Source organism: Anser cygnoides, chromosome 15, assembly GCF_040182565.1.
Source record: "Anser cygnoides isolate HZ-2024a breed goose chromosome 15, Taihu_goose_T2T_genome, whole genome shotgun sequence".
Taxonomy (NCBI): domain Eukaryota; kingdom Metazoa; phylum Chordata; class Aves; order Anseriformes; family Anatidae; genus Anser; species Anser cygnoides.
The window spans coordinates 3,073,916-3,093,166 of NC_089887.1; the positions used below are offsets into that span (position 1 = coordinate 3,073,916).

The 19,251-nt window shown below is 45.9% G+C and overlaps 1 protein-coding gene across 9 annotated transcripts in view; it reads left to right on the forward strand.

Moving 5' to 3' along the window:
- The window catches only part of TOM1L2 (target of myb1 like 2 membrane trafficking protein), a 54,639-nt gene that overhangs the window by 15,202 nt on the left and 20,186 nt on the right, over positions 1 to 19,251 (forward strand). For 4 of the 9 annotated variants that reach the window (XM_066977674.1, XM_066977676.1, XM_066977678.1 and 1 more), the window contains exons 1-10: positions 2,903 to 3,015; positions 4,219 to 4,303; positions 4,735 to 4,813; positions 6,465 to 6,614; positions 10,852 to 10,986; positions 11,953 to 12,111; positions 12,888 to 13,004; positions 15,655 to 15,788; positions 18,249 to 18,297; positions 18,844 to 18,967. In XM_066977674.1, coding sequence (XP_066833775.1) covers positions 2,913 to 3,015; positions 4,219 to 4,303; positions 4,735 to 4,813; positions 6,465 to 6,614; positions 10,852 to 10,986; positions 11,953 to 12,111; positions 12,888 to 13,004; positions 15,655 to 15,788; positions 18,249 to 18,297; positions 18,844 to 18,967 — 1,135 coding nt within the window. In that variant the 5' untranslated portion in view covers positions 2,903 to 2,912. Of the gene's footprint in view, positions 1 to 2,902; positions 3,016 to 4,067; positions 4,090 to 4,218; positions 4,304 to 4,734; positions 4,814 to 6,464; positions 6,615 to 10,851; positions 10,987 to 11,952; positions 12,112 to 12,887; positions 13,005 to 15,654; positions 15,789 to 18,248; positions 18,298 to 18,843; positions 18,968 to 19,251 lie in introns of those variants that run through there. The other 5 variants (XM_066977677.1, XM_066977675.1, XM_048068371.2 and 2 more) reach the window with 2 other exon arrangements.

Consider the following 19,251-nt stretch of genomic DNA (forward strand, 5'->3'; position numbering starts at 1 on the left):
AGCGTCTTCAGGGTGTCTCCCTTAGCAGGCTCAGTGCGACGGTCAGAGAGGAGCATTGGAAGGGGGGGAAAGGGAAGAGCTAGGATTTCTGCTTTGTCCCATCCGTATGCAAAAAAAAGTGAGGTTTCAAGAGCGTCATCAACATTAAACGGTGATTTTGAAGCAAAAGTAGGACGGACTGCGTCTGTAAGGGCTGTGAGAGTACCTGCTTAGAGGGCAACCAGGGTTAGCGTTGCTTCGCTAGGTGGCTTTTGAGCTGGGTCCCGGCTGGGTGGTGACATTTCTGCATTTTTTTCCTGTATGTAAAGGTCCATTCCTGCCCTGCAGCCCCGCCTGTTAGGTAGCAGGTACACGGGCACTTCAGCCTGGATTTCCTCGTGGTGACATCTGCCAGGTCGGAGCAGCCTGCTTGGGAGGAGGCTTGGCTGGGGGTGCGCGCGCTGAGGCTGCTTTCCCTGAACGCTGAGCGCCGCTGACCGGCACCTGCACGTACGTGACTTCCATGCGAGCAGGGAAACGGTGATCCTGCCGTTTGGCAGCCTGTGGAAGTGTGGGCACAAGAGCTGGATCTCAGATGGGGAGTGTGAATGGAAAAAAAAAAGCACGTTTCTTCTCCTTTCCCTTGCAGACTAGAGATAAGCTGATGCGCGTGCACATGCGGTGTCCAAGGTCTGCGGCACGCTGGGCGTGGAGTGCCAGGCTGTCTCCCTTCCTACCACAACGCTCGGGCTTTAATTTCGGAAACGTGGTGGGAACTGAAAGCCTCTCGTTTCGGAGAGCATCTCCAGCTGTTGTGCTGGGGGCTTCGTGCTGTGCGATGCCAGCTCCTGGCCCCACAGCAGCGACAGCCCCAGCGTGGGAGCTCTGCTCCCTCGGGAAGCCGCGCAGGGCACCCTCAGCACCCAGGCTGGGAGCTGCCAGCCCTCGTCTTCTGCAATTAAAACCACGCCATAAACCCTTCGGTTCGGCGAGGGGAGCGGCAGGGAGGGCTCCCGCTGGGATTTTTCTTTTCCTTGTCCCACTTAACATTTCGTGCGCCGCCCTGGGATTCCTTTGGTCCTATCTCAGAGCCCTGGTGTGAACGAGTGCCATTTAGATGCCTTTTAATGAGGTTGAACTGGTGATTGTGTACAATCAGTATTTGCATGCCACTCCTTCACAGTTCTGTGCTGGTACCCAAAATGTGATTAATTTTGTCAGCTGTATCTATTTGCTGGCTGAGGAAAAGCCTCAGAGGGACGCACGGCTTCTAAAATGTCCGATAGATCCTGGACGGGTTATTGAGTATTTTTAATTTACTGCGTTTTAGATCTGCTGGGAGGGTTTCTCTTAAGGAAGAGTGCAGGCAGAGCTGTTCAGTGTTTCCTGGGCTGCAGGCATTCATCTTTGCGCGAAGCTGCGCGTATCAATCACTTTCATTAGCTGCATTTTGTTCTGGTAATGTACATAAAGCTTTATTGCTGTAGAACGTGATCTGCCTTCACCTCCGTGCCGTCCTTGCTGCTTAGCAAAACATTTTAGTTAACATTAAAGCCCCCTTAATATTCAGAGATAAAAAAAGTTGCTGCATCTGCTCTGCTGGAGAAGGTGGTCACCAAAGCTGCAAAGGATTTATGAGCAAAGGGTTGCAGAAAGAGAGATTACGCCTTAAACAGAGGGTATTCCTTAAGCTGGGCATTTGATTTATTTTCTTAATCTAAAAATATATTAACGAATTTGTGTGTTCTTGACAGCATTTGACATCAGGCAGCGACTTAGCAATATTCATCGTCTCTGGTTCTGCTATAATCACTTCTTAAAAATGATTGTGGAAAACGCTGATCCCGCACAAAGTTGCGCTAGCAGCCAATTCATTCCTTGGTCTTGTAAAGCCCATTTAGTTAAGGTTTATTTTGACAAAACGCGTACGTGGCCCTGCTCCACGGCTAAAAATTGCGCTGTGATGGAGACAGTAAGGTGCCGAGATGCTGCTGCGGCGCCGTGGGTAGCACAGGACCCGTGGTCCCCAGTGACCTCGATTCGCATTTCCCTTCAGAGATACGGGAGGGACAGAGAAATCCCCCTGTTCCCAGAAAGTTTGCTTACCTTTTTTTTAATTCTTTTTTTTTTTTTTTTTGCATTTCTGTTCTTTAGTTAGCATAACGTGTGGGGGAGACCGCGTGGGTTCAAGCCGCGCAGTTGTCTTTTTGGAAATTAGCTCTTTTCCCCGCGGGTAATTTTTAATTCGGAACAAGAGTCGGGAGCTAATTTTAGTCTCTTCTGCAGCGACGGAGCCCACGAGCACTTGCCATGTGTAGCGGCTCGTCCTTTGTAGCGTGCCTGACCCAGATTTGCCGCTGCGGTGCTCTCAGCTGTCACAAAGGAGTTAACCGACCGCGGGGAGGGTTCGTGTGCCGTCTGTCTGAGCAGCGTTACGTAGCCAGGAAGAGCTCCTCCAGAACCAAAGCAGAGCAGGCTGTCAGCTCTGCTTTTGCGAAGAAAGGCAGCGTGCTGCACCGAGGGAGTCCCTCTTGCCCGAGTGAACCCCGCCGGGAGGTGCTGGAGGAGCCCCAGCGCCGCAGTGGCACGGCGGGGAGCTTCGCAGCCTCCTTCGCAGCACGACCTCGCGAGTGGCGAGCCAGGAGAGCATCCCTCGGAGGCCTTTCCCATGGCCTCTCCTCCGTTTGGGGGATAAATGGCTTCTTTTCAGCACCTTCCACTTTGGATTTTGCGCGTGCTGTCGCTGCTGCCCTCGGCGGAGCTGCTCCGGCCGCTGGTCTGCTGGGGACAAGGCACCGAAACCCGAGTTACCCAGACACGTTGCCTTCTTTCCAGATAACAGCCCGTCATTAGGGCCTGCGGGCGTCTGTGTCCTCAGTCACAGCGATAAAAATGTTAATGGAAAAAGCATTGTTGGTAAACAGAAAAAGGGGATGTGTGAAATCCTCGGAGCCTGGCGCTCTAAAACAAAATCTGCCTTGCGCTGGGGACAGATTGGGATCCGATGGGGAGACAGAAGGGTGGTTGGAGAAGATGGTACCTGCGGCTTTGTTTCTGACTTTAAATGTTTAGAAGCTTTTTCTTGGCTTATTTTACATTAGAGAGGGGGAAAAAAAGCTTTTGTTTGCACTATTTGCCTTAATTGGATACCAGGCATCTGTAGAAAACCCAGACAAGTTTGGAAGAGAAGGTCCTTTTTGGGTTAAAGCTCCCCTTTTTTAGGTCTCTGGGGCCACAGGCATGCTTTATAGCATTTCTGTTTGCAGATCGGGTTTGAATGCTGCCAGCGAGAAGTGTGAAGAATTCAGGGGATGTTCTAGGCACCACTCGACAGAAACATATTGATTTAGAAGGAAATCCCAAGGAGGAAATAGTTCTTGTCAACTGACTACTTGAAGTTACGGTTGCACTACTCGTGCCGTCGTCTATAAATTAAACTCCCAACAGTTGGCATCTGCCACTGTCACGGTGCCCCAGGTCAGCCTTCCCCTAGAATTAAGCGCGATGCCCGAGTGCCTTACCTGCCGTGCGAGCAGGGAGGATGCAGCTGGGAGCTGGGGAGGCAGGCGGATCGTGCACGGCCCCGTCGTGGAGAGGGGAATGGGGACACGGCACGGGACAGAGGGGCGCAGTGCCCAGCCCCATGGCAAGCTGATAGCGAGGGACCGTGGTACCGGAGTGAAGAGTCCCAGGCAAAAAGGGGTGCCCATGGTTGGTATTGCGACCTGAAATGTCGCGTGCTAAATGTTCTCATGTGCGTCTTTGCCACTGAAATTCCGGGTTTCACCGAGTTCTGTCTCCAAGTCACTCTCTTTCCCGTTGATCCATGCGGAGGTATGATGTGTTAAACCAGAGAGGAGGTCTGGTTGATGCGGGGGGGATTTTCCTTCCTCATTACAGGCCAAATCACAGCACAGCATCTGAGAAGTTTAAATTGGAATTAGCTGGCGTTTTCCTATTCTCCCAGGAATTCAGGAGTCTGAAGAACAGCCCGCATGGATGGGCTGAAGGTAGTGAGCATGTGGGAAAACTGATTGTGTCTGGAAACCTCTGTGCTGATCCCTAAACCAGGAGGGAAGGTTTGACATCACTTAGAGTCAGTGGGGAAAGGTGGGACTTTTTTTTTTTTTCTTTTTCTGTATTTCTTTTACTGGATAGTTTCAGCTCAGAGTAACTGAAGATGGACTGAAGTAGCTAATCAGGTAGATGTGAAAAGATTTTTATTTTTTTTCTTTACAGAAAAGGCCACAGATGGCTCTCTGCAGAGTGAAGACTGGACACTTAACATGGAGATCTGTGACATTATCAACGAGACAGAAGAAGGGTATGCTCTATTTCAGCCTGCTTTGAAAGGCCCGTGAACGGTCATCTCTCATGTTGTACTCAGCACGTGAGGAGGTGCAGTGAGTCTGGGGCAGGTGCTCATAGTTTGCATACGAGTTGTTCGATTCTCCTTTTCCTTACGCATTTCAGAGAACTACTGTGAGACTCAGCACACTCTGAGCTAGGTCTCTGCTTGGGAGGGCTGGCATGAAAAACATCTTGTTGGATGGGGTACCAAGTTCGTGCTTCTGGGCTTCTTGTTTTCAGTAGGCGTATCTCTTCTCGCTGTGGCAATGTTATTATTTTGAGCCATTTAAATAGAGAGCTTCTCTGATACATCTCCTTCAGCATCAGAAAAGCTGTGCAGGGGAACTGATGGCTGTGAAAAGCGTGTGTGAGCTGTCTGTTTAACAAGATGTGTTTCTCCTTCAGCCCAAAGGATGCCATTCGAGCACTGAAGAAGAGGCTGAATGGAAACAAAAATTACAGAGAGGTCATGCTGGCTCTGACGGTGAGTGGAGGCAGGCTGGAATGCCTCTGAAGAGCAGATCCCTTTTCTTTGGTCATTTTGTTTTTCCTGGGACTCTCTTGAATGTGCACACTCTTTGCTTTAACAGTCACTGCTCTGCCCTTTTCCCTCCAACTGCCGCCTCGCTTCCTTGATGAGAGTTACTGGAAGCTTTGCATAGCATTTTTCTGACTCAATTGATTTCTGCTTTTGTCTGGGCTCTTATCCACCCCGAGTACTGACTGAGGAAAGTTAAGTAGCCCAAATGGGTCCGTACCCTTTGGGGCTTTCTCTTCTGCTTTCATCCCCCTGTGTCCAACTGTTTCTCCACTCCAAGCCAACAGCTGTGGGCATTTCTGCAAGTGGTGATGACGAACTTGCCGTGTTTTCAGCTTCCTAAGTAGCTGATGCGCAGTTTCCTTTGTGAGTGGATCTCTGTAGGAGACTCATTAATTTATGCTGATCTAATTTCCCTCAATAAAGTGTAAATTGTATTCTGTGCATTTGCGCAGCACTGCTAAGGTGTGAGATAATTTGCCAGTGACCTTTCCTCCTGACGGCTGGAGCTGGGGTTTCCTGGGTAATGCAGCTCTCCAGAAAGCGTGGTGTTGGGCAGGCTCTGCACCGCAGCGGGCTGAGGAATGAGCAGCAGTAACTAGATGGAGTTCTGCTGCTGTGGGTAGGTGATCTGTATGATTCTTTCACAGAGCTCTTGTTGCATCTCCCTGATGAAGCGTGACTGTACTTTCTGTCTTCTTGCTATTTCCTGTCCTGGATTGTCATTTTGACAGATTACCAAGGACCAAACCACGAGATTATCCACTGCACAGGAAAGAGCAAAATTCATCAGGAATGAGTCCGTGTCATCAGGGCTGATGAAAGTAGCTGAAGTAGCAGAGTAATTACAGAGTCCTCAGATAGAGAGTTGCAGCGGTTATTAGGCATGGCTGTGAGGAGAAGTGACGCATTGGATTTATCTCCATGCTAATCATGTTCTTCAGAGAAAAATCAACAGCTGTTCCTCCATGGCAGTTGAATGGCAAGTGGAACGTGCCTCTAGCTAGGTTGCAGGGGGAAAATGTGTCAAAGTATAACCTGCCAGAGCATTCACAAGGGAGTGTTTTGAATGAGTGAAGATCATTCACCTGAATTCCCAACCCGAAAACATGACTTGTAGCTCAGAGCAACTGGATCCAGCTGTGCCCCAGGTACATAGACAATGGTGGAGTGTCACAGCGCGGTAATATCTCACAGTGACAGGATGTCCTCTGTCTTACCTGCTCTTGGTGCGATGCTCTGTATTTAGCTGCTGAGCTGTGCCAGTTGGAAAGTTCTGCTTAGAAGAGGAAAAAACTTTATGTGTCTTTACCTTGAAAACAGGCAAAGGTGGATCACAAAAGTGCCCGGTGTATTATTGATAGGTGAGCTGCATGAAAATGTGTGTGCAGAGAAGGAAGCTTTTTGGCAATATTGGGGGAAAAAAGATGAAGAACTGAGAATATAAGACTAAATTTTCCTCCACCTTTTCTCTCTCTTATCAAAAGATTTAAAACAAACAAACAAAAAACAAAATCAGAAACCAACCACATAGCTGCTGTGTTTGATCAAGCTTTGCTCCAACAATGAATGTTGGCTTTTTTTTGTGTGTGTGTAGGTGTTGGAGACCTGTGTGAAGAACTGTGGCCATCGCTTTCACGTCTTAGTGGCAAACCGTGACTTCATAGATGGCGTTCTGGTGAAAATCATCTCACCCAAGAATAATCCCCCCACTATTGTACAGGATAAAGTACTAGCGCTGATTCAGGTACACAGCTTGTCTCTGCTTCCATATGTCGCTGCCTGGAATAAGGACTGTCTGCTTCAGTGCTACGCATCGCTAAACATGCTGTCATCATTAAAAAATGTAGCAAGTTTTTTACATGTAAAAACAAACAATATATCCAGATTGGCAGGGAAGAGCAGACATGCACATGCACAGAAATTGTATCCAAGGAGAAACGTCTGGATTCTAGTTAGAGAGATAGCACTCTACTCTAAAACAAGAGGACTTAATAAAAGATAAGTGGATGGCTTTGCAATTTAACAGGCAAATCTAGGAGCCGGAGACCTGCTTCTGTGATGGGCTTGTCATCTGAGGCCAGGAAATTTTAGAAGACGATCGTGCTTTTGCTGTTAGTTGAAAAACACTTGCCTTTCTGTGTCTGTTCCCCTGAATATAAAATAGAGCCATTCCTCTCCTTCACGAAGTATTCTGAATTCCTTTTAAAGATGGCTACAGGAAAGTAAACGATCATATCGGAGATAAAATGTTTTTGGTGTCCCTTCTCTGGTTATTCTGCAGTATAAGCGTGCTGTCAGATCCTTGTCTGCAGCAGGGACGTTCAGGCATAGGCCTGCCTGCCACTTTTCCTTCTGTGCAGCATAACAATAAACAGCCATGTTAATTCCACAAGCCATTAGCAACACATGAGGAAACATTGGTGCCTGCCTGGAGGAAATTTCACAATTATAGGAAGCTTTATCACTAAGCTCCTACAGGCTATTGCATACAGCAGAGATTAAAAGGCACTGCATATTTAAAATTATATAAACCTGCTGCAATGTTTCTTGGGGGATGGTATTTACAAACACACAGCATAGTTTTCCAAATATACTTCGGATTTTTGTGGCAAAGCACGCAGTTGAATTTCTGCTGGTTTATTTGTTGTTTGGATACACAGGCAGGACATTGTTAGAGCATGACAATGTAAATAAGTGATTTCCAAAGAGGAAACAGTCTGGGTGGGGAAACAAGGTGGGCATTTCACTGGGGCACGTGGGGTCCCTCTATTTCTGGTCTCTGATCTCAATGTTGCGCTATTATAAGGAAAAAAAAAAAAGCCTTAATGAAATCATTAAAAGTAATTCTTGTGCATCTGACTGAGCCCTCAGGCTCCTGTCTGCTTGGGTGGGAGAGCTGGTGCGTGTGGAGACTGGGCGGTGATGGCCAATGCTGTCCCATAAGGAGAAGTTGTGTTCTTGTTTCCGTACTGGTTGCTCTTCTACACTGCTTTAGAGGATGTCGGTTGCTCTGAGTCCTGGGTTTATGTGGGCTGCAAGGTATTAATGGAACTAAGATGGAGGTGTTTATAGCATAACCAGAAAGCCCCAGTCCTTGCCTCAGTGCATTAAGCAGAGCTTTATCTCAGCAGACTTAGTGCAGCAGAGCTAAAAGCCTCACCGTGTCCGGGAATTAAATGTCTTTTGGTACAAAAAGCCTGGGAATTATGAAAGTTGCCTGTGGGTGGGTCTCATCTGCCCTACGGACATGTGCACCCGGAGTGTCCGATATGTCATGACCACTTTGCTCTTTCGAGTTCCCTGCAGTTGGAGTTACCTCTGTTCCAGGGGGGCTGATCTCTTCTCAGCTCTGCTCCACTAACATTACATTTATCCCCTTCTGGAGGCTTTTTACAATTTGATATCAGGGAATTAATGTGAAGAGAAATGAGAGGATTAATAACACAGACTTGGAAGCATGGAAAAAGGCTGTACAAACAGCACAATTCTTCAGCCATATAGCTCTTGTACTCCCGGGCCTTTCCCTAGCAAGAGTAGATAAAGCTCCATGCAATTTCTTATCTAGAGACTTGCCTGTTTTGAGACATTGGGCATCTTGTGTCTCACTTTCCCAACCCATTTCCCAGTGTATACGAATTAGCATGTATTAGATAATGCTTATCCTTCTTCTTCACCTTGCTCAAAGGCCTCTATTCCTCACTGCTGTGCCCCTGCTGAGAGCTGCCGTATCACCTCAGAGTTCCCACCACCTAGCTGCCGCCCTGCTGGGCATCAAAGATGAAGCTTGGGGAGATCTTTAGTGGCATGGCAAATTTTGAGTGTCTGAGACTGGAAATGCGGTCTTGTGATGGCACTGATACGGAAGCCAGATTTGCAGTGTATTTAATTAACCTTTTTGGGCACACAGAGTGCCAAGTGGGGCCTAGACAGCAGCATCCTGAAGCGCCTATCTTCGATCGTCTGGCCCGAAGTCTCCGAAGGTCTCAGATCTCAGTTTCAATCTCACCTCTGTCATACGCTTCTTTGGACAATGGCAAGCCTCCTAAGCTCTCTGTGTAGCTCCTTATCTGTAAAGCAGAGCTAATATTACTTCTGCCTCGTTGAATTGTAAGCTGTCTGGGACAGGGATTGTCTAACAACGTGTGTAGGCAGCGCTTAGGACAATGGTGCCCAGTCCTGGCTGTGACCTCCAAGAGACGTGTAGGTACAGATAACGTCCCCAGCTCAGGCAGATGAAAAGTACAAATGAAAGTGTCTCCTTTCTCCGGCGAAGAGTTGTAGGAGAGGGAATATGTTAGAAAGGTAGAGTGCAGATGAAGTGAGTTCTGCCCTTAATGCCCAGGGAAACGGGGGATGCATTAGTACATCCTCCTGGGCCAGCAAGCCTCGTGAAACGAGGGAGCAGGCTTTTGCCTCTAAGTTTCTTTTGAGTGACGATTAAATAAAACATCCCCTGCCGAACATTTTTCGCTCTTACTTGCAAATAGAGTTGAAGTGGGGAGCACCGTTATGGAGAAGCAACATTCAGATGACTCCTGACATAAATTGATAATGCAGAGTCGGTGCGAGAGCAGAGGTACCTGCACAGTGAATGTCTCTGTGATAATTAGGGACGGTTTTGAAGGTCAGTTCCAAGAAAACTGAATGCCTCATTGCAGTCTGAGCTGGTTTCCATGGCTCACATGGGGCTGTTTGGACTTGCACTGCATCAGAACAGTAGATGCCATTAATTTACTCGAGCAAAGCTGGGAAGCAAACCCAGAATTGTTAGCTTGCAAGTGATAATAGGTTGTCTCCTGAGTACATAGGGCAGGAAATGCTCTTTCTTAGAATTGAACAAAATACAAATGCACATTAAAAGTTAATATTATTTCTTATCTTGTTTTGCTACCTTTGATTTCTCTCCTCTTCAATATGAAACGTGGTTAAAAACAGCTTTTAAAATAAAAATAGTCAAAGAACTGGTGTAAAAGGGATGACTAAATGAATTAAGTTTGGAGCCCACACACGTCTCTCAGTAGTTCTGGAGCCAGCTACTCTACCTCACATATGTGGGGGAACACTTCATTTTTAATTGAGTCATGATATTGCAGTTTTTCCGTCCCCTAAATTGTTAATACCTGGCAAATTTCCAGCAAAAAAAAAAAAAAATGAAAGGGGGTAGACTCTTACAAGATATTATGTTCTTAACAGCTTCATGAGTACAGGAGGCTGGCTGGCGAAGAGAAACACTTAGTGCTCCCGGTGAAGGAAAAGCTCAAATATGAATTGAAGTCTTTGTAGACACGAGAGGGCTCAAGCGGGAGAGATATTATGAGTGTTCTGGCTGTGGGAAATTCTTCCTTTAAGCCTGCTCTTTCTGACACTCCGGGGTGTCTTAGTGTTGGATATGCTCCGTAAGAATACGGGCTTCATTAGTTCTGCTGCTCGTGGCACTGCGTGTTTCACGATATACGAACCTCAGAAGCAACCCTTTATATTTAGGTTTGGTCCAAATAAAATACTGACAAAAACTTGCCAGCTGTGTTTTTTTCTTCCTCGATAGATGAGGATGTTTCACAAAATAAATTAAGGTTATGTAGGATTGCCGTGTGACTTCATAAATTTTGCCTAGATCAATTTAATCTTTCACACAGGCTTTCTTTGGTGGTTCATTGGCCACAGAATATGAAGAAAAGATCAGCATGCAATCAGTGCTAAGGAGAGGAGCTTGGAAGAGGCTTTCACTTGCATTGATAGATTCTGATGAAGCAGGGTTATACGAAGCTAATGTGCTCTGGGTTTCTGTCTGGGTTACATTCATATGAAGTGTGTACGTGACTGTCTTGGTAACATTTGTAGGATCTTTCAGATCAGGTTTAATGATTACAGCTTCCCTTTGAGGCTGAAATATGTGAAAGCTTTTGTAGTTGGTACCCGAGGTCAGGATGTATCAGGAACTTCACTGGGAAGGTTTATGGATAATCCCTCGTGTTTTCCAGGCTTGGGCTGATGCCTTTCGAAGTAGCCCTGATTTAACTGGAGTAGTGCATATTTATGAAGAACTCAAGAGGAAAGGCATAGAGTTTCCCATGGCAGATCTTGATGCTTTATCTCCAATCCACACGCCACAGAGGGTAAGCTGCAGCATTGCAATGCCGGGGGCATTTTCCAGAGACGTGTAAATAGCTGGGTAACTGTTCTTCTTTCTCCTGTTTACCTGAATTTGGCTTATTTTCTCACTTCTGAAAAGACCTCTTTACAGTGAAGGGGCATGTAAGAGAAGCATAATGCAGCTGCATTTTGACTGGCTGATAAACTAATGGGATCTCCTCCCTCGAGTCAAACATCAATCTGAAAAGAGTTTTGAGGTTTGTACGCTTGTCTCGCACCACAAACCCACCAGATAAATGCAGCTAATTTGCTCAAATAGAGAGCAGAAGGGCATGTGATTCAGATTTGCTTCATTTTCTCAGTACTCTACTTGTTTCTGTTGGTGATAAGCCTGAACCAAAGCCTGTCTGTCTTTCAAAGGTGTGCAGAGTCCGAATCTCCCACTGATCCCATGGTAACATGAGGTCTTTATACCTTTGAACAGTTAGGTCTGTAAAGTTGACAAAACTACTGCTAGTAAGTAACTTTATGATCACAGGTGTTCTGATTATTCACCCTGAGAAGTTAATGAGTCTTTGAAGTGGTAAATGCAGATGATCAGGACTGAAAGATTGCAATCCTTGTGTCAAGATCAATTAAATCCAGTATCTATTTATCACATCATCTTTTGTAAGCCTGCAGTTTAGTTCCCGGTTTCAAATTATTCACAATTATTTATCTTTAGCTCTTGTTTTTATGTTTCTTCTCACTTTTATTGTAAAGATAAATTGACTTAAATGCATGTGGGTTGGGTCAAAAAATACAGGCGTACGTTTTTGTTGCAGCTGTCTGTATATGGGCTGGCCCGCCAGTCTGTTTTCATGACTACACTGACCTTTTCCACAAGGTACAATTATGTTCTATATTTGAACATATCTGGCCTGAGGTTGCTGACAAAGCAAGTGCCGTCACAATTCAGCTTTTGAACTCTTGTCTTTCTGATGTGGCAGAGTGTTCCCGAAGTTGATCCTGCAGCAAATATGCACAACTCACAGTCTCAGCAAAGGATGAGCACCAGTTCTTACTCGTCAACTTCTCCAACGGCGTATTCTGCTCCTCAGGCTCCAGCTCTGAATGTGACTGGTCCCATCACTGCTAACTCGGAACAGGTATTGGGATGATTATTCTTTTGAGTGAGACTAAGCAGATCAAATTAAAAGCTAGTTTGCAGAGGAACTCTCGTTTTTAACTCTTCTGGCTTTGACTGCCTCTTAGGTCTGGTTCTACTTAGTAATCTTTCCTCCTATTGTGCTGTAAAATCTAGGGTTATTTGTACATGTGGCCTCCTAATGGCAGCAGTTATGAAACCTCACGGTCTCCACCAATCGACGCTGCAGTTGTGCTGTAGGTAAACAGTTACTCCCCCTAGCCCCACGCCTTCAGAGGCACAGAATGTCTTGCAGATGCTGTAAGTTTTTCTAACAAGGACTTAAGCCTGCATGCCTAAGACCCTAGCAAATGCCCTAATATAAGATCAGCTTTTCTCTGTGCAAAAATGGTAACTTTAGAGCCAAAGATCATGCTCAAAAGTTGTATATCTTTCCCCATGTGAGAGTGAGACACGCAAGGTATACTGCAACCAAAATCTGTTTTTAGCTGCTGTTTTCAATTACTTCCGTTCCATACGAGCGTAGCACATCTGGCTTTGTTGTGATAGTGACCAGTCCTACAAAGTTCTTTTCTTTTTCTGTTGCTTTTTCTAAAACTGTCTCCTGGGTAAAAGTTTTTTTTGCCTTTAACTTTTTTTTCCCCTCCAGTAGAATACCCAGAGCTTCAGATATTAAGTCAGACAGAACCAGATGTATCACAAAGTCAGTTCTTGAAAATCATCTGCTTAAAACCACAGGACTATGTAGCATCTTGCTGTCTTTTTACCCCAAAATAGATTGCCCGGCTGCGCAGCGAACTGGATATTGTTCGTGGGAATACAAAAGTGATGTCTGAAATGCTGACAGAAATGGTACCTGGACAGGAGGATTCCTCAGACCTTGAGTTACTCCAGGTAATGCCTTCCTAGCAGATACGATTCTGATCCTTTCCGTGCTTGAGTGTTTTTTTGAGGGGGTGGCTTTTGTTGTAGTTCACTTCAATGCCTTGGCTTGCTTGGTTTATATAACGGATTTGGGCTGTGCTTGACCCCATTTAGTCTCATCACTTGATGTTCTTCATTTATTAAAACTTCTAGTGACAAGGATTTCCTGACTTCCCTTGAGACCTACTCCAGTGCCTTCTTGTCCGTGTAGCTAGATTTTTTTTCCTAATGTTGAACATAAAGTCTTCTTTACCACAACACAGCCTAGAATTGCCATAGGCTCAGTAAGCACTGGGCGTTTCTGCTGCTTTCAAGTCCTCTGTCATCACTCATGCGATGGTAAAGCATTTCCAGTCACTGCAGGAAAAAACACTCCGTATTTCCAGCTGGACTAAATATTGCCAAGGGTTTGTGGATTCTCTGCATCTCGAAATATATGAACTCTCTCTCCAGATGTGCTGTAGCTTCTCCTGAAGGCGGTGGCTTAAGGCAGGAGCTCAGCTGAAGTTTCCTGCTGTCCAGAGGGTTTGACGGGGTACCCAGAAGAGTTTTATTTCCTGGAAAGTCTCAGTCCAGAGCTGTATTTATTATCTCAGAAAACTGTATTAGTTGAGCTCGTGGGTCAAGCTTCATATCTGCTTCCCCAGGCCGGTGGTAGCGGGGTGCCCTTGGCTGAGGAACAAATGCAGCACAGATGAGGAATACTGTGATCTCGCATTCCAGCTGCTGCTCTTAACGTGGTATTTGCCTTTCCATAGCTTCCGAAATAGGCTGCTGTTTTGATCCTCCAGCAGGGAGGATGGGCTCCCACAATAGTACATTTGGAGGGAGGCAGGGAATAGCTCTGTGTGATACATCAGAGCTTGAAATCGATCCAAAAGCCGGTCTCTCCCATGCAGCGGTATTGTGTGTTTGTCTCAGAGCCATGATGGCATCTGATGAGAGGCTTTGCAATAAAGAGCCTTTCAGTTGCTGCCCGTTTGGGTTGGACTGCTCAAAGCAAAAGAAGCTTCCAGGAAACCATGACAGACCAAAACAGTGTGGAACAGTTTGCTTACATTCAGAAACAACTACTAACATCTTGACAGCGTAACCTTACGGCATAGCTCTAAGGTTAAAGAACTTGATCATAAAATGGAGCGACAGCAGCGATTCTTTATTCCAACCGGTTCCCTTCGACTGATGCATCCTAAATCTGAATCACAGAGCTGGTGAGAACCCGTTTTTGATGACAAAGGATGGTTAGTCTTTTGAAAGCCGTGAGCCTGGTGCTGTATGCAAGGGCTCCTTGCTTTGAGGTTTATATAGCCATCCTCCTTAAATAATTCCTGACATTTTCTCCAACAATCAAATGTAAACAGCTTGCTAGAGAGCCAGCTCTGAGCAGAATAGATAGGTACTGTCAGCCCTCTCGGAAAGGCAGCAAACAAACCTCTGAAATGTCACAATCTGCTTCTAAAGTGATGGGATCAAAACTGACATTGGAGAACACATTCTTCAAGCTGTTAAGGCAGCTGGATTGCACTAGGTGAAATTTATCCAGAGCTTAGGATGTCAGACCAAGCAAGGAAAACAAACACATTTTTGCTTTCATCCCGAAGGTTGTGTACCAACAAGTCATCCTTGTTTAGTGCTGAATTTTTGCTCTGAAGTGGAGCTGGGGGGGCGGGAGATGACGAAGGGACATGCTTTAGTTGAAATGTCAGTGCTTATTGAAGTAAAACCGTGGGTCTAGTCAGTGGCGCCGTGCCATATGTCACGTTTCTTCTTGTAGTTCCTCCTCGACATACCAGTCAGTTTTGACCTTTGGTCTCGAGGCCTTTCAGACCAACAGGGGTAAAAAATTCTGCTAAGTAATTGGTGATCAAAGAGATGTCCTGGACACAGGAGAACTCCTTCAGGCAAACTCAAGCCCAGGTTTCTTGGCATGAGAGACTTCTAAAATAAATCCCCTTACTCTATATTCTTTAAAATGTTCTTCTGAAATTTCCCACTGCCTTTTTGCCATCTCTTGCCTGTGGCCTCGCTCAGTTGATGGGAGTGTTTCTGGGTACGGTTCAGTTCCGAGCGAGGTGCTCATCTTTTCATGCTCCTGCTCCTTGCTGTGCGTTCACCCTCATCTTCTCAGTACGTGGCAAGTTCTGCGTCCCCAGCCCTTCTCTTCCTGCTGTGTAGCACACATTTAGCTACCTGTGCTAGCCCTGATGAACTTTTTTCCCCACTTGCTCCACCGCGTGCATCGTTTAGTTTTTGAGGATGATGCTGTCAAAAAGAGCAGATGGAGTTTTCGTTGGAAACTCTCTTCTGGAAAGCTGTTGTATTACCGTGTTTTATTCTTAAAACAGATCACTAAAGTACAGTTATTTATTTTCTGAAGTGCTCAGAGTTAAAGAAGAATCAGGATGTTGAATTGTAAATAGGCTCTCAAGGTTTTATGCCATCGTCTCTTGAAGGGCATGTTTGATTAGATGTGCTTTTGGGTGACATTTAATCATGCAAAGATAGACTTGTCTTAGTGTTTCTCAGCTGGGGGATATGTTTGGCTGTGAACAGACCTCAACTAAATCTACTTACTGCTACCTGCTTATCAGAATGTGTGTGCACAATGCATTCCTCCTAGGAACTGAACCGAACCTGTAGAGCTATGCAGCAGAGAATTGTGGAGCTTATCTCACGAGTGTCCAATGAAGAAGTCACAGAGGAGCTGCTGCACGTGAATGATGATTTAAATAACGTCTTCCTCAGATACGAAAGGTGAGGCGCCTTTTCTGTCAACTGTTTACGTTTGTTCTGGGATTTCATTCAGCGGTTAAAGAGGTCAGTTGATGGAGATGGCCAGCTGGGCCAATGGTCCAGCATAACAAAATGCAGAGAGCCAAACCACAGAAAGCATTTACAAAATCCTACTGTTTTTTATGGTAACATTCCTGTTTCAATTGTTGCTTTAAATCCTATGTTGTTTTTTTTTTTGTACTTGCAATTGAATTTTCGCAGGGAATGTCTGTAAAATGCAGGGCAGCTTTGTGCAAAACTCTTTGAACTAGCGGAGGCTTGAGTCCGTAAGTCCCTGCTGGGTGGTGCTGCACGAATGTAGGAGCCTTGGGACTGAAAATAGCACAACCCCGGTTGCTGGTTCCACTTGCTAGCTTAGGCTCTGCACAAATGCTTGTGCTGCTTCCTGGCTCAGGGAGGCTCCTGTGAGCTCTCTCTGCCTTCTGATCTCTGAGCTTCCTACTTTCAGTCCCGGTGCAGGGGGAGCTGCCTGATGCGGGCACAGCCTCCGTGCGGGTAAGGCTTTTGTTTTTAAAGAACGCTGAAAATCTTGAAAAAGCCCGGCTTGCGCAGAGCCGAGGTTTTTGAAGAGCTGATCTGCAGGCATCATCCCCAGGGGCGGGACTTGGGTCAGAGGACTTTCAGCATGTCAGACAAAGGCGCTGTCAGCCACATCTGCTGCAGGAGGTGACACGTGATGCAGCAGTCTTGGGAAAGTTTAATCTTCCCCGTAATGACAGGCCTGGGGAGTGAGGCACTAAAGAGTACCCTTTGTTCCTTGTTCTTAGCACAGGGCTTTGTTTCTCAAGCCTTTAAAAATAAATTAGACTCCAGATCTGTGAATCTGTGCTGTCACGGCAGAGGCTGGAAAGAACGCTCTGTGGCCTCAATTCTGTCTTTGATTTAGCCCTTCAGAGGAGATCGGGGCAAACTTTGAAACAAATGCTGGCTTTTTATGTGCGTTGGTGTGTGTTTCATGCACGAGCGTAATTCTACGAGGGGCAGAGTGTAACTGTCACTGAGGCTTAGTTTGGTCACCCGTAATATTTTTTCCACCTTCCTCCATCTGCAGCTTTGCTGCCTGTAGCCAAAGCGTTCGTAATCGTTGTAGACTGAAAGGTGAGCTGAGCAGCGTTAGCAAGCTCTTTGTGGAACGGCAGCTGCACTGGTCTGAGCCTTTCAATAAATCCCAGTTCCTCCTCTGTTGTTCCAAAAGCTCCGCATCCATCACATTGATTTCTGGTGTGGGTACCAAGCTCTGGCAGTGACGGAGGCAGGAGCTCTGGCCGTCGCTCTGGAGCTTTGGATGTAAAGGAACGTGTGGTTCATAAGCCTTCTGGTGAGAAATAGGAGGTGGGAGGTGTCGTGGGTTTCCAGTTCAGGGAGCTGGATTTCCAGTAAAGCTAGACACCCACAGTTTCCTAAAATTGAAATTTGGGCCTGGATTTGTTTTTGCTGCCTTTTAAGTCTGCATTTTCCTCTGTTACTTTAAGAAAATATTTCAGTTTGCTTGAGATTCTCCACTGCATTTTGTTCGTCTGGGAGAAAACCCAAAGGATTCTAAGATTTTTTTTTATTATTATTATTTTTACCAAATTTACATATGAAATTACCTTTGAATGAGGAAAAAAAAATTCTAGCTTCAGAGAAATCATGGTGCTTCTCCTGGTCAGGAAGGACAGACTGGGCTCAGATGGGCCTCGGGAGTAGGTAGTTCCCCCTGCTTTTTTGAGCTCTTGAAGGCTGGGTTTGTTTGGGGTCCCAGCTGTACAGCCGGATGGGGAAGGAGCAGAGAAGAAACCAGATCTTGACTAGCCAGATTTATTCCCCTAATAAGTGTGAGGTTTTTTTTATCCATCATCATTACTTCCTGGAAAATACCAGCCTATTTGAACATAGACTCTGATGATCTTTGCGCTGACCCAGAATGGTTTAAGAAATTATTTACTAAGTACTGCTTCTCTTGACACATGCTGCCTGGATAGGGCCGTGCTGGCATGCATATGGCTTCTAATTTACATGTATTGCAGCAAGAGGGAGCTGTTAAGTGGGAGTAAGACTCACTGCGGTGCTCAACTTGTTTAGCTGGGAGCATCAATCTTACTGCAGTTGCTCCTGTCCCTTGGCTAACAGAATAGTCTATCAAGAAGCACTTAATGAAAAAAGAAAAAAACAAAGACAAATCCTACAGTGTTTTTCAGGCATGCGTGTGCTGCAAGGTCAGATCAGTCAACTTAATATCCACACTAGCAAGGATGCAACTTCTGTAACTATCCTCCCTTTGTCCTAGCTTGGAGTTAAAGCTTTTAAAGTTCTCTTTTGAACCAATGAAAGCTAAGGTTAGTCACAAGCATTTCAGGACTTCGTTATAAACTTGCATTTTTCACTGTTTGTTGGTGACTTTAATAGTCCATGACGATTTTTATTTATTTTTTTTAACAGATTTGAACGTTACCGATCAGGACGTTCGACGCAAAATGCCAGCAATGGAGTAAGTACCTGGCTCCATTTATTGTAGCAGTAGCTACACCATACTAGCCATACGGGATCAGATAAAAAGTCCATCCAGCCCTGGGTCCTGCCTGTGGTGGTGGTTAATAGTGGGAACAAAGAACAGAGCACAAGAATGTGGCAAACTTCAGGTGACGCTTTTAGCTCAGGAAGGCGCTGCTCTAAAACATCTTTGTGTTTACAAGCCGTGATGGATTTTCTTTCATCTGTTGACTTTTTTTGATTGCTTCTGAGTCCGTGCAGACTTTTGACATTCACAGTGGTCTGGTGCTAAAAGGGGTGGAGAACACAGACACTTTAGATAAATCTGAAGAGATGTAGATTCCCTGCTGCCCTGAGCAGTTCTTTACTGTCTGACCCTTCCTGTTCTGCACTCATCACCCTAGTACCCAAGAGAGGAGTCCATTTGGAAGTACACAAGAAAGGTCTTTTTAGGAAGCAACCATTATTTTGGGGGGGTTAAATGTTGTACTGCAGGAATAAATCTCCGGCACGTGTAACTTACTGTGCTTTTGTGTCCCAACAGGTACTGAACGAGGTGACAGAAGATAACTTAATAGATTTGGGTCCTGGCTCTCCAGCTGTAGTAAGCCCAATGGTCGGAAACTCAACACCGCAGTCTTCACTTTCTTCACAGCTTGCAGGGCTTGGTGAGTACCTGATCTAAATAGTGCTGATGAACCCGAGGCTGTAATGCATGAACCTGTTCAAGCCTGACCAGTCTGTGGGTCTTGAACAGCACGCTGGGGCTGCTAGGAAATCCAGGTGTGTGAGTGTGGGAGCAGGTCTGAGCAACTGCTGAGGTCCCTGGCACCAACCTGAACACACAGTGTGAGCTCTTCTCACAGTGGGCTGTTGGGATTTCAAGGAGCCATTTTCCTCTTTCACTAGTGGATCAGGGAGCCTCTGCTCTGCCACACCAGTATCAGATCTG